General features: G+C 41.0%; 2 protein-coding genes across 7 annotated transcripts in view; both read left to right on the top strand.

Moving 5' to 3' along the window:
• Positions 1-374, top strand: part of LOC309635801 (uncharacterized protein) — a 102317-nt gene extending 101943 nt beyond the window's left edge. For 2 of the 4 annotated variants that reach the window (XM_082407517.1, XM_082407514.1), the window contains exon 5: positions 151-374. In XM_082407517.1, coding sequence (XP_082263643.1) covers positions 151-287 — 137 coding nt within the window. In that variant the 3' untranslated portion in view covers positions 288-374. Of the gene's footprint in view, positions 1-146 lie in introns of all 4 variants that reach the window. The other 2 variants (XM_082407515.1, XM_082407516.1) reach the window with 2 other exon arrangements.
• Positions 375-9764: 9390 nt separating this feature from the next.
• The window catches only part of BICC1 (BicC family RNA binding protein 1), a 301669-nt gene continuing 287771 nt past the window's right edge, over positions 9765-23662 (top strand). The window contains exon 1 of one of the 3 annotated variants that reach the window (XM_082407420.1): positions 9765-10256. In XM_082407420.1, the coding sequence (XP_082263546.1) occupies positions 9770-10256 (487 nt within the window). In that variant the 5' untranslated portion in view covers positions 9765-9769. The remainder of the gene's footprint in view (positions 10257-23662) is intronic. The other 2 variants (XM_082407421.1, XM_082407419.1) reach the window with 2 other exon arrangements.

The following is a 23662-nucleotide window of genomic DNA, read 5'->3' as shown; positions in this document are numbered from 1 at the left end:
CCTGTGGACGGGATCAAGTGACTTGATTGTAATAAACAGAGTATGGAAAATATGATGGTATGTCACTTCTGAAATTAGCCCACAAGAAGACTGTGGCTCAAGCACTCACTCTCTCTTGCTTCCTTGCTTGCTCATCCTGATGGAAGCCAGCTGCCATGTTGTGTGTTGCCTTAGGAGAGGCCCATGTAGAAGGATCTGAGGGACGCTTCCAGACAACAGCCAGCAAGGAACTGAAGCCCTCCGCCCAACAGCCCGTGAGGAACTGGATACAGCTAACAACCACATGAATGACTTGGAAGTGGATCATGGAGCCTTTGAATGAGACCACAACTCCAGCTGACAATTTTTTTAAAATTAAATTTTATTGGAGTATAGTTGCTTTACAATGTTGTGTTAGTTTCTGCTGTACAGCAAAATGAATCAGCCATACATATACATCCAGCTGACATTTTGATTGCAGTCTTGTGAGAGATTTTGAGCCAGAGGCACCTGGCTAAGTTATACTAGGATTCTGGACCCACAAAAATCCACAGATAATGTTTGTTGTTTTAAGCTGTTAATTTGGAGGTAATTTATTATACAGCAAGGAATAACTAATGCACAGGTCATAAAAGTAATAAGTGTTCCAGTTGACCTTGAACACAGGGGTTCTCATTCCAGGGTCTATATTAACCTCTTTGTGACACTGACTTTGAGTAGCCTTTAACTTTATGAGCTACTACTTCTACCACGTTGAATTTGACGGTCTTCCTGCTCTTCCTTTGTTCTATTAATTTTTCTTTAAAAGAACCTTTTCTATGTAGAAACTGCCTGTTGCTGAACTGAGTAATAAGTGAGCACTTTCTTTAAGTCATGGAAATTTGGAGTTAAAAGGAACTTGAAAATTCATATAGTCCAAACCAAACTGTTCCCAGTTTTTACAGGTAAGGAAATCAGGTCCAGCAAAATTAAGAGACTTGCCTAAAGTTACAGAATTAGTGAAAGAATGGCGATTAAAATCCAGGTCTCCTGATGTCCAGTTTAGGACTGTGAGCCGGTACGTACTAGTGGTTCTACACGGTCGTAGCGCACTACCACATTCTGAACGTGGAGTAGATTCAATTTGATTCCCTTTCATTTTCTCTGTACAAAAACAGAGGGATCATGAAGGGAACAGCCGATGATGAGTAGGATATTTACTTCCTTTGCTCTTAGGCTCACCTTCTCTGAAGGAGAGGTCAACAATCTGGGTCCAACTGAATGACTATTCATCTTCCAATTCCTTAACCACAGCACTGGCTCCAACATGGCAATGAAGTTTCATATCCAGAGCCAACCCCACATGATTTGTCTTGGCTCTTTGGACTCATTGAGAAGCATTTCCTGAGCTGGAGTGGAAGGGGCTGTGATCAACTAGTAATGTCAGCCATGAGTGGAGGTTGAGGGTGTGGTAGACTTTGTGCCATGTATTTGCCCGCTGGTGTTTCTGTAGTTTTGAGGCCTGGTCCTTCCTTTGATGACCCATGCTTTTCCTGCTATGAACCATTCTTGCCACACAAGCTGCCCAGGAAGGCCCTCGTTTCTGGGATCTTCTTCTTCTCATGTGATGTGAGGTTTAGCACGTAAGTGACGTTGGTGAAATTTACCTTGTAACTGAGTATAGCGTTAGCAGAGGAGCCAGTCAGTTCTCACATCCCTGAAGGCTGGATGCTCTTACGGCTCCATTTCTGGCTAGATCTGAAAGTCACATTGCCAGCAACCTGCCAGTCCGTCAAAAAAAAAAAAAAAAAAATGCAGGAAGGTACAATTTTGCACATGCTTATTACTCTGTTGTCTTTTGCTAAACATTCCATCTTCTTCAGTCCCAGGGGCTCGTGAGGATAAATTTGCACGTTACTGTTAGTCCAGTTATCCTGGATGACAGGGTAAAATATTGGTATTGTAGATCAAAAGCACAGTTAACATGTGCCTTGAAACTTGGACAGAAACTTGTAGGAGCCGTGAGGCTGAGGCTTATACATCTCCATGGGTGGTAGTTTCAACATGGCACTGCTAGCTTTTTTTTTTTTTTTTTCCCTTTCCCATTTTGGTAAGTTGAGTATTGGGCAATGTTGGAATTCAGTGACTGGGAAAGTTTGTTTCCTTCTTCTATTCTTCTGTCTGCTGTTTAACTTTCTTCTTCCATTTGGATTCATTCTATTCTCTTTTCAAGGACCTACGTTTTCTCTTTTCCTTTTCAGCATTGGGGTGTTGAAACCCCAATGAAAATTTTTACTTTTCATAATATTCTTTATCAGAAGCCTATTTTATTGAAATAGTAAGAGAATCCAACATGCCCTCTGGCAACTAGATATTCTCTGCCCTTGACTTCTGGAAAACACAAAACCATTCCTTTTCTGATGAGAAAGCTGTAAAAACCTGAACATGCCTTGATGCTTTGAGCTGTGGAATTTAGGCAAGTCACTTTGGTTCTATATGCTTTATTTGTACCCAGATATAAATGTGTGTGCCTGTGTGTGTGTGTAAGAGAGAGAAAGAGAGATCAGTAGTTTTGTGAGCCTTTGGAACCCTGGGATCATGGAAGGAAAAGGTGAAAATTGAGCTAGTAAGAATCCCCTGTCCTTTTTCGACCAGAATAACTCTGTTATTATTAGTCTTCTGTAAGAGCTTTCTGCATTAGAGTTTATGTGAAACACAGATTCTGTTTTTTAAATGTGAAAACTACTAGCATCGATGAGCCTCAGGTTCCTTCCACTCTAACAGTTTGCATTAGCTACATGTAATCAGGCCCAGATAGGAGAGAAAGCCAGTGTGATGGAACATCATCTGTCAGGTGTCTCTGTGTTTCAGTCCCAACCACTCCAGACTGTGGGTCTCCAGGCATGTTATCCTCGTGAGGTATTAGCTATTCTCGTCTGTAAAATGGAGATGATAGTTGTACCAACCTTATAAGATTGTGGTGAGAAACAAATAAAATAATTAACAGTGTCCAGCAAATTATAAATACTCAGTAAGTGTTAGGCGTTATTGTTAGTCTGAAAAGACTAAAAGACACGCTACATGGCATGCTCATCTTCCTTTATTACTTCATTTGTGTTTATGTCAAGTAAGCCTCCTCCTAGAACCAAATATTAAGGTATTAAAATAGAGTATCAAATACTTTGCTGCTCTTTTAATTTGACACTACAGGGAAATTTTATATAATTTTAGAATATTCACTTAAGATCTCTAAAATATACTGTACCATACCATGGCTATAATTTTGGGCCAAAAAGTTGCAGTGAAAAGTTAAAGTGAAAAAAAATGAGATGAAACAAATAGTTTCTTGGATGATGCTTTGCTGAAAATCAACTTTTTCGTTCGTTTTAAGCGTTATCTTTGCACAACTTCATTTTTCTTTGAGTTTTTAGGTCTCAGTTTTTTGAACTGTGAAGTAAAAGGACTGGACCAGATAATTTTTCAGGTTCAACATTGATGCTTCTAAGTTGATTTTCACACAATGTGGCACTCTAATCAATTTGTCTCATTTCTCCAGACCTCTGTTTCCTCAGCTGCAAATTAAGAAGAGAACGTTCCTACCTATCAGCTGCTTTTAATTCTAGCATTAGAGTTTTCTAACTTTTCTATTTATGCTCTTCTTCAACTTGGTTACTCTCTGGTTACATAATCATCCAAACTGTATCACAAAATAATTTCTAAACATATGTTTCTATGTGCATGGTTAAAAGCTTGTTAGACTATATAGTACCAGGCAATTGCTGGGTGTTGGAGACACAGTGATGTAAAGATACATTTCTTGCCTTCAGGAACTGAGTCATCAGGTGTATAATAATGACGATAAAGACAATAAATGCAAAGATAATTGCTTTAATGGGAATGAGCACAGTATTCATGGGAAAAAAAAGGTAAAGAGAACCTAGATCAGCCTGATTGTGAGGTGTTTGTGAAGGTCAGGCAAACAAAAGGGGAGAGAGTGTTCCAGCTGGAGGAATACTATTTGCAAAGCACAGAGCTCCAGATGAGAGAGCAGGACTAGACCAGGAATTACAAATTGCTCTGCACTGTTGGAGTGTGAAATGTACAAAGAGAATGAGTGGGGATTGCTAAGCGAGGGGACTTCTAAGAGCTTTGTAGGCCATTTAATTGAGTAATATCTGTCCGTGTATTGAGATTATTCAAATGTAAGTGAAATGCCAAGGTTTTAAATTAAAATTGAAAAGTAGTTATTAATATAAATTTCTGAAACTCTTACAAAAATACATCAGTTTAGGATCAATAGTTTTGTATTTTGTCTTAGAAGAAACAAATTCAGGGAAACTAATTAAGAGAATCTGGAAAAGAACACCAATCCATTTTACTTTAAAAGTTCTCAGAGGAGTTTTTTCATTAGATGACCACTAATCAAAGTTCGGCGTGCATTTCTAAAGTAAATGTAAGATAACACTCACTTCTTGTTTTTTTTTTTTTTTTTTTCTTTTAAAGTCTTATGGATTTTCATGTTTTGTAAACTTGAAGATTTAAGGTGATCTTAGTTATTTAAGTTTTTCCCAGGGATTTAAAAAAATATTTTATTTATTTATTTGGTTGCGCTGGGTCTTAGTTGCAGCAGGCAGGCTCCTTAGTTGTGGTATGCAAACTCTTAGTTGCAGCATGCATGTGGGATCTAGTTCCCTGACCAGGGATCAAACCCTGGGCCCCCTGCACTGGGAGTGTGGAGTCTTATACACTGCGCCACCAGGGAAGTCCCAGATTTTTCTTTTTGAGAGCTTTACTCCATTTAAAAAAAAAAAAAAAACCTGCCCAATTGATTACCTGGCATCTGATCTGTTCCTATCCTTCTGAGTAACTGAAATTTATTCTTTTCTTGAATGAAATAGGAAGATAAAGACAAACAAAACAAATATACTTAATGGAAACAAAGATTTTCAATTATTCAAACTGTGGTTCAATTTTTGTAGAAAGAGCACAGCACTCAAAGTTGTGAATTCAAGGTTCTGTTATTTATATACCATTTCAGTAATGGTATTATGTATTACTTCATTACCTTTTCTATAATCAAAGTTACACATCCATATGGTTTAAAGAATCAACTTGTTCTAGAAGACTTGTGTAACAACCAGAAGTATAACATATGCCTTCCCCCCATTTCCCATTTCCTACAGGCAACCACTTCCAACACTTTCAGCTCCATTCTATTTTTACCTCATATCTCCACATAACATGCTTATATTGCTACTTCTTGATTTTAAAAGAGCTTTAGTCATTATCTATTGGTGTTCCCCTAGAGCAGATGAGGTCTCACTTTTGTACTACTGCCTCCCCAAAGCCCCCACTACCCACATGTATACTTCCCAATCCTCAAATTCCTAATCTAGTTATATTTATAATTTAGGTTAGATCAGTATCCAGAGTTTACATTATTACAACTACATAAATACTAATTACAGCTCAGCCATGGAGAATACTGTTAATTTTTCAGCACAATGTTTTGTTATATCAATACTCGGAGTTATTAATAGTTTTCTATGAACCAATCATGAATTTAACCCCAAAGTCTCCAAAAACTTTCTTAATCTCTGAATATGTTCATAGTCAAGAAGTCTATCTATTTAATCTAGAAGAAATCTCAACCCTGGAGATGTCTGACCTATTCCAATTTTTGTTCTCCTTTCACCATCATTCTGAGGAGCCCCTTTGCCTCTATCATGTGCTGGATCTCTTATTTCCCACGTTTTATGTTTTTCTCTTCATCTTGATTTACTCTTTTGTTTTGGTGGCACACAACCTTCAGCAGCTTGTTCAGATAGAGTATAAGGAGAGGTCTTTGAGACCCCTCATATGGATGCATGAATTCGTCCTCATGTTTGATTGATAGTTTTGCTGGATTCTACTTCTACGTTGGAGAAGTTTCAACTTCTACGTTGAAAATTATTTGCCATCAGGCACTGTTCCATTGCCTTCTAGCTCCTGGTGTTTCACCTACTTGGCAGGACTCCTATGTTTTCTCTGTGCCTGTACCCATGAAGCTTAGCACTGGTGGAGAAAGTCAGAACAAGCAGAGTGATCCCATTATAAATTTATGACTACCAACATGAACTGGACTCTCAACAGTACCAATTTATTCTTTTAAAAACTTTTTATTGAAGTATAGTTGATTTAAAGCAGCAGCATTCCAATTCATTCTTTTACAGATGCAAAAGCTATTTTAAAACCTCTAAACACACACGCACACACACACACACACACACACACACACACACACACACTCACACACACCCCTCTCTACTTTTCTCAAACCTCTGGCAGCTCTTCTCCCACACTCTCAACAGATAACTTTGACTTTTACTTTTTTTGGAGAATAAAAGCCATCAGATGGGATGCCCTTGTGTTCCAGAGATGAAGCCTACAAACTGACCTATATTTATACTCATCTGTTCATCTTTTGATGAACTGTTTCTCCTCTACTTGTATCTTAAAGTCTATTCTGTTCCTGTTTTCAAAGCCCTATAATAATGATGACTCCTTTTCTTTTTCATACATTCCATTTCTTGTCAACTGGACCATGTATAGTGGTTTTTCCAGTGCTCAAACCTCACCCATTAAATCATCATCCAACCTAACAGCCATCCAACCTAACAGCCAACCAACCCGATAAACAAGAAACATCTACCCACATTATCCTTCAGCTACTACTATTTCCTTCTGTTCTTAGCCAAACTTCTCCCAGATTGCTGTCTTTACTCCTCATTTCATTAGCTATATTCACTTCTCTACCACTCCATTCTGGCTTTCTTGCTAAGGTTCCAGTGACCTCCATCAAAACTTTTTGACCTCTCTTATTGTACAAAGATGATCACACTTTCCTGTTTGAAACACAATCTTTCCTGGGCTTACATGATAAAACTTTGTTTTGTTTTTTCTTCTCATTACTTTTTCTATTATGTTTCCCATTATACTGTCATCTACTTGATCACTTAATGTTAGAATTTGTGAAAGGCTCTTTCCTTGGTCCTCTTTAATTCTCTTCTCATTCCTTAGATGGTGGTACCCATGCATATGACTAGAATTACTACCTATAAACAAATAAATAACACATTTTAATCTATAGTCAAGATCTCTTTTCTGAACTCCAGACCCATATATCCAATTGCTTACTTGACATATCTTCTTGGAGGTTTCAATGGCACTGTAATCTCAATATATCCAATTCAAGGTCATCTTTCCTCCAAGGTAGTCAGTCCTCTTCTGGTGTTTCCTATTTCAGTTAATGGTACCTCTCTCTCTCCAATTATGTTAGCCAGAACCCTAGAGTCATTCTTGGCATTTCCCTTCCTACTACTCCATATCCAATCCATCACCCATCTAGCTGATGATATTTATAATCAAAGTGTTTCTCAAATCCTCTCACGTTTCTCCATCTTCACCACTCTAGGTAAGCTACCAGCATTTCTTATCTAAACTTCCTGGGTAGTCTCTTACTTGACCTAAGTACTTCTATCAGGTCTCTCAATCTGTTTTCCATATTATAGCCACTGTCATCTTTTCAAAATGTAAATCTAAGTACATCATCCTTTGCTTAAAGCCTCTACATGGCTTCCTTCTGCTCTAGGGATAAAAGCAAAAACTCCTTCACTTGGCCTGCAGGGCTTACAAGCTGTACTCCTCACATACCTCTCCTGTCTTGGCAAACACCATCTAATTTCTCATTCTCTTGTACCAGCTATGCTGGTTTTCTTTTAGCTCCCCATGCCGCCACCTCTAACTACATGAGCTTTGCTTACACTGTGATCCAATTGAGAGCCAGTACAGCTTGGCGGCTAAGCATAGCACACTTCACACCTAATTTTCAAGGGAGATTGCCTGGGTTCAAATCCCGATTCTACAACTTACTTATTTGTGCAAACTTGGGCAAGTTACTTTATCTCCTGTACCTCAGTTTCCTCAACTGGAAAATAAGGATAATTGTAATAGATTTGATCATAATCGTGTTATTATGATCAAATGATCATTTTCAGGGAAGGCTCTTTCCTCCCCTTTCTTGCCCAGTTAATTTCTTCTCAAACTTCTGTTCTCAGCTCCAGAGTCACTTTCTCAGAGAAGCCTCCACTGACCTTTCTGACTGAATCCAATTACTTCTTTACAGCTTTTCTCGTATGTTGAGTCTCTTATTTGTAATGCTTAATATAGGTGCAATTTTATATTTTTCTGAGTGATTTATGTATTTATTTTTGGTTAACATTCTGTCTTTCTCACTGAAATGTCAGCTCCAGGAAACTAGGATAGTGTTTGTTTTTTTGTCACTATTCTTCATGCCTAACACAGTGTTCATTACTTAGTAGGTTTCCCCCCAAAATGTTTGTTGACACAAAAAACGGTAAACATCCCTGATGGAAGGCTCTTTGATAACCTCTTTTGCTGCTTAAATTAGTGTTCTGCACAGTAAGTAATAAGTTCTGAGAAGGAACACGGAGGGTGAATCAAAGACCAGTTAAGCTGTACATCTGCTCCTGGTTCTTCAGGAGGTGACTCTGAGCAGGGGGGTTCCCTATTCAACAAGGCAGGGTTTTGTGGAGATTATGTGCCGGATACCCAGACCTGGGTTCAATTCTTGGCTCCGTTATCTGCTGCTGTGTGACCTTAATCATGTCACTTGACTTCTTACAGTCCAAGTGTCCTCATCTGTCAAATCACATCACAGTACTCAGCGCAGAGTCAATTCTTGGTAACTAGGCAACGGAACTGATAAGAATTTCACTTAATTAAGCACAGTACATGATTATCCACAGGCTTGCCCCTTATGTAGGCCAGTAAGTCTCCTTCTGTGGTCGGTGACAAACAGCTATCCCATCCCCAGCCCCTAAAAATGTCAAAAAAAATTTGTGCTTTTGGTCACAAGAGAGAGTAAGAATCAATGTGAACTGGAAAAACAGAGTTCCAACAGGATTTCCCGGTGCTTCAAGTGCAAGTTTGAGAGTGGCAGTGGGTGAGCTGGTGTGCTCAGGTAGGATCAGAGGTTCGTTTGCTGGCCATCACCTGTGAGGGACTGACCTTGGGAACAGAGAAAAGCCCTCAGTCCCTGACAAGACAGCCCTGCCCAGATGCCAGCGGGATCCAGCTAACCGCCACTGCAATCTCAGAGCCTCTTTTCTCCTGAGCCCTCCTTTTTTTTTTTTTAAATCAGCTGAATCCATTCCTTGAGAATCACATAGAAAATGACTCCCTCCTCACCTCATTCAAGAAGAAAAAAAAAATCCCATTCCTCACAATAAAAAGAGTAAGCCTCTTGCCCGCCTCTTGTGCAGCTGGCCACTTTGCTGGGATGAGAGGAGAAATCTGGTTTTAACATTTGGTGGAGGAGTGAGCTGCCTGGAAGCAAGGACCACAGTGATGTCTGAGAGAGATGGACGTTGTTTCTTCCGCAATCCTCTTTTTCTCCTTCCTCCTGTTTCAAACTTGTGGGACCGACCGGGGCTGTGACTTTCAGGGTGTAGTGTGCGTACGTCAATAGAAGGGGCATTGTGTGTGTACTTCGAGCGCGTTCAGGAGGGTGCTGTGCTTGAACTTGCGAGTGTCTGTGACGGAAGAACTGTGAAAGCATGTGTGTGGGACAAGATTTAAACGTGTAAGCGCAGGAAAGTGGTAGCGTGTACGTGGTGAGTGTGTGCGCGCGAGTGAGTGCGCGAGCCAGGGGCCGGCCGCCCGCCCGCCGCGGCTCCCCGTGGGCCGGCCCGGCCAATGAGCGCGCGGCTGCAGGGGCGGCGGGCGGGGAGGGGGCGCAGGGGCCCTGCGGATGGAGGCGCGGGCGGCGCGGCGCGCTCATTCCGCGCGGGCGTTGCTGGCGGGGGGCGGCGCAGCCACTGGCCGGGGACCGGGGCCCGGACCAGGGGCGGCGGGCGGCGTAGGCGGCGCCCGGGGCTGGGATGCGCAGGGGGCTCCGTGGCGGCGGCGTTGGCGGCGGCGTCGGCGGCCGCGGGGCCACGAGCTAGCGTCGCGGCGCGGGGAGCCAGTCGAGCCCGGCGGGCGAGCGGAGGCGGCGGCGCAGGCAGAGCGGCGGCCGCAGCCGGAGCCCGAGCGCCGCGCGCCCACCATGGCCGCTCAAGGCGAGCCCGGCTACCTGGCGGCGCAGTCGGACCCGGGCTCCAACAGCGAGCGCAGCACCGACTCGCCCATGCCCGGCTCGGAGGACGACCTGGTCGCCGGAGCGCCCCTGCACAGCCCCGAGTGGAGCGAGGAGCGCTTCCGCGTGGACAGGAAGAAACTTGAGGCCATGTTACAAGGTAGGCATCCACCCCACGTTCTCGGACTCCCGGGCTGCGCCCGCGACTCCTTCCCGGACATCCCCGCCCCGCGTCCCGGCGCCCGCCGCTGCGGCCCAAAGCCGACTTAGTTCCCCCGTCCCTTCCCCCGCGGAGCCGGAGGACACCCACAGGGAGTGCAGACCTCGCGGGAGTCTCCACCCTTCCACGCCTCCCAGGTCTCCGGGCACCGAGAACCCTGTGCTAACTTGACCGGCTTCAGAAAAGCCGAAGGCCGTGTTTGTACCCGCGCGCCCAAGTGGCGTTTTTGGACTTTGGAGATGCCAGCTTTAGTCCGGACACCTGGCCTATGCCATCCGGATCCAGTCGGACCGCGCAGAGTATGCGTGACTCCCTCCCTACTCTCTGGCACTCTGGAATTCTAGCTCCGTCTCTGTTTCTCTCCCTCCTCTTGTCAGTATTCACTTCCTCCAGCTGAGGGGCCTTGTCTCGCTATTGGGAAACGCTCTGCAGATGTCAAAGCTTAAGACAGGAGTTCCCGCCCGGCACCCGGAGTAAGAGGGGCCAGCATGGGGGTGAGCGGCCAAAGCGTGGGGATTGTGTCAGGGCAGTGCTGCTGGGTTGGGGGACAGTGCGTGTTCATCGCCTGACAGGCTTATAAAACACATCTTGAGTTACACTCGGTTCATAAAAGTCTTCCCGTATTATGGGTGTCTTACTTTGTCTTTCACAATTTGGGTTTGTTTGTTTTTTTTTTTAAACGCCCTCGTTTCTCTGGGACTTTCCCAGGCGTAACAGCTTTAACCATACAGGACTGGGAACAAATTTTGACTTTTAATGGGAGGATTGGAGTTCTCAGAGTGCATGCTAAAATGTCCAACGTCATTTTGATCGTCCCTAAAAATGTTAATTACTAGCTTACCTGTAGTCCCCAGTGTGGTTCATTTCCATCATCCAGAGAAATAAGGTAATTTGAATGACTGTTATTCTTAAAATACTGTAGAGGGACCAGGCATTACTTTCACTAAGGGTGCAGTGGTGGATTCATTCAGTAGCTTGTATCCTTATATGAAGGGAGGATTGGAGCTTTCCAACTTTCTTTTGTGGCTTGGTGCCTAATTTACTTTGACTTTATCAGTCAGTGCATCGCAGTGTGGGAGCTGTTTAGCCCTCCATGGAAATGCAGTGGTTTTTTAGAACAATTAAGCAGGTTATTTTAAGACAGAACAAGATGTTTTCCAAAACAATAACTTGGTGGAAACAAATAGCAAGAGTGTTCGGTAGGCGTTTTTGGATGAGTTACAAACTCATCTCCCTTGTTGCTTATTTTTATTGATAAACATCCCCAGTGCTTATCATGTCTCTGTCTTACTCCCTCTTTTTTTCCTCCTTAAATTATGTAACTTTCTAGGAGAGTTACTTCTGTGATAAACTGTTCAAATAGGAATATTGCAAAGTGGATTTGGAAATTAAAGCCCCAGTTGCCTTTCAGTAACCTATTTTAGTTATTCCATTTGTTCCGTGGTTCTTTTTTGCCTAGTTCCTATTATAAAACAAAATATTAAATTTATCCAGAAAAATATTGCTGTGAGATTGTTTGGGTTGAACTGATAACACACATACCTATCCTTTCAGCAAGTTTCTAGTTTATTTGGTACATTTGGAGGGTTGTGAAAGATGGATCTTCTACGTCTTCCTTACCTGTCTTGCCTACGCACATTCAAGTAACGACAGTGATGTTAGCTCCTAGGAAGCCCTCTTGCATAACCTGAGCTTTAGAAGTGGATTTCTTTTTTGAATTAGTTAATTTCCATTTAGAATGAAACGAAATATGGGTAAGGCATTTTTTAAAATTTGAAGGCCATTCCCTTTGTAGATATGATATTCTGACATGAGATAGTTTAAAATTGCTTTGCTGTGATGAAGTTGCTTTTACAGAAACTCTTGAGTTAGTATTTCTTCAACAATGTATGTATTAATGAAATATTCACACTTCGACTCCAAAGATTTCTTGAATAATTGAACATAGTGCTTTGATTAACTTTCCAAAATCACTAATAAGTGAGTTGTGCTTTCTAAGAAAGTAAGTTTGAACACATTTGACAATAGAACCCAGTGCACTGTGTACCAACGCATTTTGTCATGCATGCTTCCTAGTGTCAAATTTTGTTAGAACCACCATGTTTGAAGGAATAAGACTAGTTTCTGAACCAAACATAATCATGTGTCTCATTGCTCGATACTAGGTGGTTAAAGCAAGCGTGGGCAACTGGAATCACTCAGACCTAGGTTCAAATCCCTGTGGAACCTTGGGACAGTTCCTGGGCACCTCCCTGTCTCAGTTTGTCCGTCTGTAAAATGGGACTGATATTAGTACCTTTCTTTTAGAGTTTTGTGAGAATTAACAGAGATAAAGCTTAATAAGCTAAAACTTGCCACACTGTTTTATAAATGCTAACAGCTTAATATATATCAGTTGATTTTATTATTACTAATAATAAATATTATAGCACGGATTCAAATAACTTCCAATGCCTATCACAATTTCTGACAGTAGTCTATATCTAAATATCTAGAGAACAAAAGAATTTTGCAGTTTCATAATTGAAGAAGTAAAATAGAGAACAAGGTAGGAAGTTTGGAAAGTCAACAAATATTCCAGTATTGTTAGATATCCTTGGGCGGAAAGCTTTTCATTTGAAAAGTGCCAATTAAGAAAAGTCTGTATTTGCCTGGTTGGGTTTCTGATTATTGTGAATTTGGATTTGCCATTTTTCCTCACACAATCGCCTTAAAATATGTGCAGGTTTCCAATTTAAATCAGGATAAATAAGATTCTCTGCCTTTAAGTCTACATAGTGCAAATTGGTGATTATAATGCTTGGAATTTGTTTCCAGAGAGACTGTCCTGGGGGTAAGTTAATCTTTAATGGGTTGTATTTTTATTAGTAGAGAAATTCTTCTACGCAATGGACCAAAAATTCAGTGAGGTTAAAATATGGGCAGTAGGGTAGTGGTCAAAGAAATGAAATACCATTCTTGGATGAATCCCCAAAGAATTGATACACATAAAATCCACCAGGCCAAAAATGTAGGAAAAAAGATCACTAGTTTTTTATTTTTTGCTTTTGTTTTTTATCTAATAACTACTTTGGAACAGCCGTGCAGAGTATCTGACACTTCTGTTTGAATCTAAATGAAGATTATTGATTATATTAGTCAACAGTTTTGTAAATGGGAATTGATTTTCAAGTTTAGTTTAGGTTTTTGATGGGGATGGTAGGCCTTGGAATAGACACGACGGACAACATTATAATAATGAAGAAAAATTGTTCTTGATTTACTTAATACGGATCTTCAGAATTTAGACTTCATATTTCATGTGGGATAGTAGTATTGATTCATTTCAGTCAATTAAATGTGATTTATGGTATGTAAAGAGGGAGGAGAGTGGTCTAGAGGAAAGTCTGGGAGAAAGTAGCAAATAAATGGGTCAGAAGAGTCAGAAATACAGCCTTGGTGTTGGCCAGTGTCCTGAGAGACAAACATGGAATTTGTACATTTATACTTTTCCTTTTTTTTTTCCTTTTTCTTCTTTTGGGGTTGTTTTACATCTTATGATTATACTTTTATTTTTACACTGAAAAACATATACGCGTGCTGCACAGTTAAAAATCCCTACATAAAATTTAGACTCATAGGCATTTTCAAGGTTCGGAATCCCTTGTATTTCATCATAGAAAGAATTGTGGTCTGGGGGCAGTGGCCTGTTTTTATGAATTGAGGTTGATGTCTGGTAGGCTTTTAGGATATTGCTGTTAAAGACATTAAGAACCATGGTTTGGGGACTTCCCTGTTGGCCCAGTGGTTAAGACTCTGTGCTTCCAATGCAGGGGGCACAGATTGGATCCCTGGTTGGGGAACTAAGATCCCATGTGCCATGCGGCGTGGCTAAAAAATTAAAAAAAAAACAAACATGTTTTTACATGTTCACAGTGATGGGCAGAACAGGAATCATTGACCACTGCTTGCTTGAGGAGTAGAACTAGCCACTAAAACAGCTGATCACACATTGATTAAAAGTAAGAGCAGCAGTTATGTAATTACATATCTTTTTTCTTTTTTTAATTAATTAACTTATTTTTTTGGTGGTGTTAGGTCTTCGTTGCTGCACGCGGGCTTTTCTCTAGTTGCGGCGAGCGGAGGCTACTCTCCGTTACGGTGCGCAGGCTTCTCATTGCGGTGGCTTCTCTTGTTGCGGAGCACAGGCTCTAGGCGCGCGGGCTTCAGTAGTTGTGGCACGCGGGCTCAGTAGTTGTGGCTCGCAGGCTCTAGAGCGCAGGCTCGGTAGTTGTGGAGCTTAGTTGCTCCGCAGCATGTGGGATCTTCCTGGACCAGGGCTCGAACCCATGTCCCCTGCATTGGCAGGCGGATTCTTAACCACTGCGCCACCAGGGAAGTCCCTACATATCTTTTTAATTTGGCAAACTTTAGTGAAGATTGTCTTATAATTTGGTAAATAGATAATAATCTTTTAGATGCTTCTGTGGGATCAGGGAGAGAGATGAAGTAAAAATATATGAGAATGGGGGAGTGCTGAAAAAGAAAACAAACAAGAGCTAAGCTGAATGTAGTTTTCTAGCTAAGGCTTGATTAAGGCTAATAAACAATAAGAACAAATCCAATAACTTTATGAAGCTTAATGGTTGAAAGCAAAGTGTTCTTGGCCAGATCTGGATTTGAGTCTTGGTCCTACCTTTAAATAGGGAGCTTGGGAAAATTCATTACCTGCAGCCCCATTTATGAAAGGGGGTGTTAATCATCGTGCCTACATCTAAGGTGGTTGTGACCATTAAGAGAAAAAAAGATGGATGCAAAACATCACAGCGCTGGCCACGGAGTAAGTGCTGAATAAATCACTAATAACCATATTTATTATAAACCATAGTTCATAAAATGCACATTCTCATATTGAAAATGAAAATCAGGTATACTTGAAAATGAATTAAATGGTTTATAATAAATGAACATTCACAGCTATCTAAATATTTTTATTGGCCTTCCTGGTAGCTCACCGTACGCCCAGTGTATTAGCCCCTTGTAAAGGTGGAGGAGCAGGTATGAGTAAAGCTGTACTGGACACGAGTGTGGAGTTTTCAATTTTGTGCAGGAGGAGAGGGCTTTGCACTCTCTTTAGCTGTCATTGTTCTTGCTTTGAGTATTTTTCATTCTTTGAACGGTCCAGAGCCCGTCACTTTAATATTTTTACTAGAGACTAGCCGCAAAAATCCATTAATCTCCATTGTAGTTTGATGTTGCTCCGAACTTGTCATTCATTGGTGTCTCGAAAGAGAGTTTTTCAAAGAAAATGTTGCGCCTGGGCTAATGTGTTCTGTTTGCTCACCTGTAAGATGGGGACCATGATGGTCCTATCTTCTAGGGGTGTTGTGAGCGCAGAACGAGATGATGTGTGTGAAAAGTGGAGCTCAGTGCCGGGCACGTGGTGTTTGGTAGACGGTACTGCAGCAGCCCCAGCAGCCCCGTGCCATGTGATGCATAAGGATTTCAAAACACTGGAAAGCAAATGCTTGCCAGGTTGTTTTTTTTTTTTTTAAAACAACTGCATATGAATCTTTTCTTTTTTTCTTCAGTGAAAGTCTTCTTCCAATCAGAAAAGTTTATTAGGACAAGTGTAGTAGACTCAGAGAGCAGAACTGAAGGTTCAGATTGTTTTAGAAACTAAATGAATAAAATCCATCAGAGGTTGTGTAGCCTGGCGGTGAAGAGTTCAGGAAGTGCTATCAGGCTGGCCTGGGTTGGGGTCCTCACTTCACCTCTTGCAGAGCCCCGCGAGGATGCTGTGAGAGGCTGTTACAGCCCTGCACTCGTGGGCAGGGGGTCAGCGTTCTCCGTCAGTCTTATCTCTGTGAAGAGTTCTGGGGTTTTGCTTAAGTTGATCATTGATAAGTTAAAACATAGAAAGGGCTTGTTATATCGATGATTTTAACAGGCAGGAATGTATTTATTTGGCTGTGACTAACAGAAAACCCAACACAGAGTGACTTAAACAAGCCAGGGGTTTACTTTCCTGTTGAAGCAAAAAAATCTGGGACTAAGAGGGCCAGGCCCCAAGAGCTGCTCAGGGGCTTCAGGGAGCCCAGCAACCTACCCCCTGACCTCGGCCATCCCAGCTGATGGCTTTGGCCTCATTGGTGCAGTCTGGCCAAGGCTATGCCTTGAGATGCGCCTGTGGTCTCTGCAGGGAAAAGGGAGGGAAACAAAAATGTTTTTTTAAACAATTTTTTATTCAAGATTTTGCCTTTTTGTGTGACAAAGAATTCTCTCTCCTGGAACTTCCATCTGTATTTCTTTGGCCACTCTTTGCTACAAGAGATTCTGGGAAAGCGACTTCTTTTCTAGCTTCTCTCGTAGAAGTAGGCAAGGAAGAAGGGAGTCAGAATGGATGCCGAGTGATCCAACCTGTAGTTTCCCCACAAAGGGCAAAGCAGAGGGCACTGTGACAGAAGTTCCAAGTTGTGCCTGATGCAAAAGCTTCCCTGTGTCAGAGACTTTGGCCTGCATTGATAACCCCTAGAAATCTAGATGATTTGGTAATGCTTATGTGGGTGGAATTTCTTCTTGGCATAGTCCGGGAATAAACCTAATTCCCAAAGAGAAAACAGCTTTGATCATGGAAAGCAGTTCTCATGTTGTTACTCCTTTTACAAACAAGACCTAGGACCCCCAAGTACTGTAACTGTCTTTTTCTCCTCCACTGTTTTCTGTCAGGTGTTTTTTTCATTGAAAATCATACAACACAATACAAACGTCCATTTTACCCTTTTTTTTTTTTGTTTAAAAGAATTTCACTTATTTATTTATTTTATTTATGGCTGTGTTGGGTCTTCGTTTCTGTGCAAGGGCTTTCTCTAGTTGCGGAAAGCAGGGGCCACTCTTCATCGCGGTGCGCGGGCCTCTCACCATCGCGGCCTCTCTTGTTGCGGAGCACAGGCTCCAGACGCGCAGGCTCAGTAGTCGTGGCTCACGGGCCTAGTTGCTCCGTGGCATGTGGGATCCTCCCAGACCAGGGCTCGAACCCGTGTCCCCTGCATTGGCAGGCAGACTCTCAACCACTGCGCCACCAGGGAAGCCCCATTTTACCTTTTTAAAAAATTTTATTATTTTAATTTATTTTATTTTTTTATTGAAGTATAGTTGATTTACAGTGTTGTGTTAATTTCTGCTGTACAGCAAAGTGACTCAGTTATACACATATATTCATTCTTTTTTATATTCTTTTCCATTATGGTTTATCCCAGGATACTGAATATAGTTCCCAGTGCTATATAGTAGGACCTCGTTGTTTATACATCCTATATGTAAATAGTTTGCATCTACTAACCCCAGACTCCCAGTCCTTCCCTCCCCGACATTTTACCTTTTCTTACTCTAAGATATACTTTCTCCCCTCCTACTTCCTCCCCTCCCACCACCCATCTCAGGTCGCTTTTAGAATAGACCGGGTCAATGTAGCTCATGCTTCTGCCCTTTAGGGTTTTCTTGGAGTGGCCACTGCAATAGCATCTGGCCAACGAAGCCAGAATTTGTTCAGAAGATGAAGTCATTTTGGAGGCAGCTTGATAATAGAATTATCATCAGATTTGTGCCATGTTTTGCTGTTTGAAATTGTCCAGAATGATGAGCTAATAAAAATACCAGTTGGCTCATCCTTGGTTCATTCTCTTTATTTAAAAATCTAGTTCTTTAAAAATGCATGGGATAATAGTGACCATGACTATTCCTTTATGTAAAATGCTTAATAAACTACCTGGGATGAGGCACAATTTTTCTTTTAATTTATATTTTAGTTTTTTGGCTGTGTTGGGTCTTTGTTGCCGCATGCGGGCTTTCTCTAGTTGGGGCGAGTGGGGGCTACTCTTTGTTGTGGTGCGCGGGCTTCTCATTGCGGTGGCTTCTCTTGTGGTGGAGCACAGGCCCTAGGCGTGTAGGCTCAGTAGTTGTGGTTCGCGAGCTCTAGAGCGCAGGCTCAGTAGTTGTGGCACACGGGCTTAGTTGCTCCGCGGCATGTGGGATCTTTCTGGCCCAGGGCTCGAACTCGTGTCCCCTGCATTGGCAGGCGGATTCTTAACTACTGAACCACCAGGGAAGTCCTAAGGCACAATTTTAATGCTAACCTATAATGTCTTTTGCAGTGTGGGGATGATCTTGACAAGAAACCCTTGTTGTTATGCTGCAAAAGCCACCACATTTGATTTTTAATCCTTATGGTATTAGTATTTAGGGAGGTATCCAAAATGCACAAACCATTAATAGAAACATTTTGTAGATGTTATACACTTATAAATCCATTTACTACCTAATAAGCTACTAATAACTGTGGTTGATGAAAACATTTATATTTGTAACACATATTAAATCCTGTTCCCATTTATGATGCTAGCATATAAAAAGATAATGCTCGCTTTCTAGCTATAAAGTAGTTTCTCTGTTACAGTGAATAAGATAAACTGCATATTAGTCTGCATACTGAGTTGATCTGGAGCTTAACTCTCTTGTATAGGAAGATGCTTAAACATAAGATTTGAAAATTAGCCATTGTATTTTTTTTTCAGATTATGAAAGTAATCAAACTTATTATAGAATACTTGAAAATACAAACAGATGTAAAAAAGAAAAACCAAAAGTCACCCCTAAGTCCAGAATCCAGCAATAACCACTGATAATATTTTGGGAATTTTTTCCTGGTCTTTAAAAAGTACGCTCACACATAATTTATTTTTGCAACAGATATTGAGTTCCTACTATATGTCAGGTACAGTGTTGGGCTTTGGGGGTGCAGACAAAACCAAGATAGATATGGTTCCTACCCTTGTGTGACTTGTGCCCCTTAAATTCTAAACTGGGATCATACTTCCCTTCTTTTTCACTTTACATTGTATCACGGATATTTTCCATTTCATTAAAGATTCTTGAAGAACATGGTTTTATTATTATTTTAAAAATTTTTATTGGAGTAGAGTTGACTTACAATGTTGTGTTAGTTTTAGGTGTACAGCAAAGTGAATCAGTTATACATATACATATATCCACTCTTTTTTATATTCTTTTCCCATATAGGTCATTACAGAGTACTGAGTAGAGTTCCCTGTGCTATACAGTAGGGTCGTATTAGTTATCTATTTTATATGTAGTAGCGTGTAATGTCAATCCCAATTTTCCAATTTATTCCTCCCCCGCCCCTTACTCATTGGTAACCATGAGTTTGTTTTCTACGTCTTTAACTCTATTTCTGTTTTGTAGATAAGGAAGAACATGGTTTTAAATAGCTATATAATATTACCTTGACATGTCATGATTTGCTTAAACATTATGATATTTTATAATGTTTTTAGGTGGCCAGGCGGTGGAAAGAACCTAATGTTTCTACTCAGAATGTCCCAGATTCAGGTCCTGGCTCTATCATTTATTGATTGTGTGGCCTGGGGCAAGTTAATAATTTCTCCGAACCTCAGTCTTCTTATCTCTAAAATGGAATGAATATCATTTCTAGGTTGTGAGGGTTGAAAATACTGTATGTCAAGCATGCACCAGTGCCAGATGTAGTGCATATTACTCAAGAATTGTCAGGTGATGAATGTTAACACTGCTGCCCCAAATACTTTTGCCTAAAAACCTTTTTTTTTTCCTTTCCATCCTTAATTATTCTCAGAGGAAAAATTCTTACTAGTGAAAATTTTAGCTCAAAGGGAATAGATATTTTTAAGGCTTTTGATAAAGTTCGCAAAAAAAATTTCTGGAAAGATTCATAGCCTAGGCAGAAGAGACAACAAATTTGTAGGCTCTCTTCTCCTTGTACCTGTGATCCCACATCCTGGCTTATTTGAGCTGGTGGTTGTGAGAAATTAGGAAATAATTGAATCACCAATCTAGAGTTAGAGTTCTGTTTGTTTCTTTCATAGCAAACTTTGAATTATGTTTATCATACCTGAGTAGCATGTCTGGGAGTCACTAGTTCTTAAAATCTGTGTGCATAAAAATCACCTGGGGAGATTGTACAAAATGGCAAACTCTGGGCCTCTCAAGAGATTCCAACTCTGTAGGTTTGAATCTGTATTTTGTGGTAGGAATCTGTATTTTGAAAAGAATCTCAGGTGAGTCTAATGTAGGTGTTCCCAGGAATACACTTTGAGAAATATTGCTAGATAGTTAGATGACAGTGATCAAAATTAAGAATGTTCAGGCCCTTTTCTTTCTTTGATTCCCTTTACCCCTTTTTTTAAAAAAACTTATTTATTTTTGGCTGTGTTGGGTCTTCGTTGCTGCGCGTGGGCTTTCTCTAGTTGTGGTGAGCGGGGGCTACTCTTCGTTGCAGTGCACAGGCTTCTCATTGCAGCAGCTTCTCTTGTTGCGGAGCACGGGTTCTAGGCACGTGGGCTTCAGTAGTTGTGGCACGCAGGCTCAGTAGTTGTGGCGCAGGGGCTTAGTTGCTCCGCGGCATGTGGGATCTTCCTGGACCAGGGCTTGAACGCATGTCCCCTGCATTGGCAGGCAGATTCTTAACCACTGCGCCACCAGGGAAGCCCTGATTCCCTTTACCCTTGAACCTAGTACTTTCTCCATGTTATTAAACCACCTTGAAGCATTTTAGTCTAGGAGCATAATTTATAACTGGCACAGCGTTGTTTAGAGAGTGGCTTATTGTAAGGAACTTGGGGGAAGAGCACAACCCTATATATTTCTGTGGAGGGGATATACTGTCTTTATTATGGCACAGCAGGCTCAGAATGCATTTAGTTGTCCTACAGACTCCTATAAAGTCAGGTGTAACAGACATCTGTTTAATATATTATCAAATAACTTAAGAGCACACATTTTTTATTGCAGAAATTTAAAAAGCAGTATGAGGGGAAACTTTTAAAAGAAAAATAATCATTGGTAATCTCACCTTACTAACAGCTATTTTCATTTTTCTACCTTGAAATGTAGTCCTTGAAATACAGTCCTTGACTATTGGCATAGGGGTTATGTAGCTGTTGTTGTAGCATTGACTACCGTTTTGTATTCAGCATTAATCTAATACGTTAAATGTTTTTGTGTTTCTAAGCAAGTTTTCAGAATTAAAATTTTACGGTTGGATAATGGTACCTTTGATCAAAAAAAATTTTTTTTGCAGTTATAGACCACCTTATGGTGAATGCGAATTACATAGCTTTTTTCTCCTTTGAAACTATATTCCGAGGAAAAAATTTTGAGGAATATGGTTACTGAAGAATAGCGGCGATTTTGAAAGCAGCGGCCAACTTTAATTGAGCAGTTACTATGTGTGAGACACTGTTCTGATGCTTTATGCCTGTTCAGTCATCTCAGCCTCTCATGCAACAACCCAATAGATACAGATGCTGTTTGGGTCTTTGTTTTACAGACACAAAAGCTGTAACTCCTTTATTTTATTTTATTTTTTAATTAATTACTTTTTATTGGAGTATAGTTGCTTTACAATATTGTGTTAGTTTATACTGTACAGCAAAGTGAATCAGCTAGATGTATACATATATCCCCTCTTTTTTGGATTTCCTTCCCATTTAGGTCACCACAGAGCACTGAGTAGAGTTCCCTGTGCTCTACAGTAGGTTCTCATTACTTATCTATTTTATACATAGTATCAATAGTGTATATATGTCAATCCCAATCTCCCAGTTCAACCCTTCCCTCCCCCCCCATTTGGTGTCCATATGTTTGTCCTCTAGTTTGTGTCTGTAAGTCCTTTAAATCTGGGGCCTGGGTTTCTTTTTGGAATTCTGAGTGGACCTAGACACTGGTTTTCCTCTTGGGGTTGTTACAGAGTCATAGCTGTTATGTAGTGTGGAGACATATCAAATCTGAGTCTAGGATGATAAACTGTACTCCAGAAAAGGTTTTGTTGCTTCCTCAGTTCCCTGCCGAAATGCAGAGGGCTGTGGTGGTAGGCACAGAGGTGGTTAGAATTCTTGGTGCGAATGCAGACGTCCCAGAGGGCTGCCTTCTGCTAGCTTTGGTTAAGTTTTCTCTGTTTCTTCCTTTGTGGAACTGGGATAATAATACCTCTCTCCTAGGGTTTTTGTGAAGATCATATGAGAATGTATGTAAAGTTGGCTTGCAGTTGGTGCCCTGTACATGATCTACATGTTTCAAATTCATCTCTTGTTCCTGTGCAGCCTCCAGCCCAGTGCTGTGAAAATACCTGTGTGTGTTTACAGAGTAAATGGCTCATGATGGATCTGGATTAAAGACTGTACCATTTTGGGCTGGTGGACCTGGCATTGACCTCATAGAACGGAACTTTAAAGCTAGGGCATGTGCTTGGCCTTAAGAAGCACCAAATAATTCTGCCTTACATAAGTAAGTAAGGCAGAGTAATTCCCTACATGCAAGGTAGTCTTTCTTCACCCTCAGTCTAGGGCTTGTGTAGAATGTTGTGTTATTAGTGATAGTGCATTAGCATGGTGTTTTGAATGAGGATATGCAAAACTTAATTCAAGTGAGGTTAATGTGGGATAATTTGTGGCTGTGTCTGATTAGTTTTATAAATTGAAATTTGTCACGGTGAATATAATTTTTCAATTTATTCGGTTACAGATTATCTTATTCTTAGAATAATACATCTCCAGATACTTGTTTAAATATGCTTTTAAAGGATCTCAGATAAGAGATTTTTTTTATGTTAGTTTGTTCATTGCACTAGGATACTCACTGAGGTATTTTGGGTTAAGGGAAATAAACCACTCCTCGCAGCAGAGCGGGTGACTGGGAACTCAAGGCAACTTGAGTTCATGACCTGGTCTTTCCACTGACACTGTCATCTTGTATAAGTTATTTAACTTTTTAGGGTTTGGATTAGATGTCCCCTAAAATCCTTTCCAACTCCAGTATTCTGAGTCTTTTGCGCAGTGTACAGTACAAGCCCAATAGTACTTGGCATATGGTGTTAGGATCTGACTCAGCTCTACATCCATGAGTAGTTTTGGTACAAATTTGCCTTGATCTGAACCACGCACGTGAGCATTCACAGCAAACGGGGAAGATGCTGGAATGAAGACAGTTGGAGTATCTTTGTAGGAGCAAGTATTCCCAAGGCAGCTGACCACAAGCTCTGCTTTCTGACATCTTGGCAGTCAGGTTTACAGTGCCCTGTATTCTGTGGGCTAGATGTGAGCTAATTTAAGGTTTTCTGCAGTAACTGAGCAGGAATGACAGTGTAAACCATAGTTGAGACTTGCTGGTGTTGACACACTGTGTTAGATGAACAAAGGAGATCGTATGCTTCCCCAAGTAGCATCTTTTTTGTCACATTTTCCTTCCTCCTTTGCCAGTGTGTCCAGTTATCAAGTTCCACGTGCCAGGGTTTATATCTGTCATGTAAACCACTA

This window comes from Balaenoptera borealis (genome assembly GCF_965194805.1).
Source record: "Balaenoptera borealis genome assembly, chromosome: 10".
NCBI lineage: Eukaryota > Metazoa > Chordata > Mammalia > Artiodactyla > Balaenopteridae > Balaenoptera > Balaenoptera borealis.
Note: the sequence above shows the minus strand (reverse complement) of the source record. Positions and strands in the feature narration are given on the sequence as shown.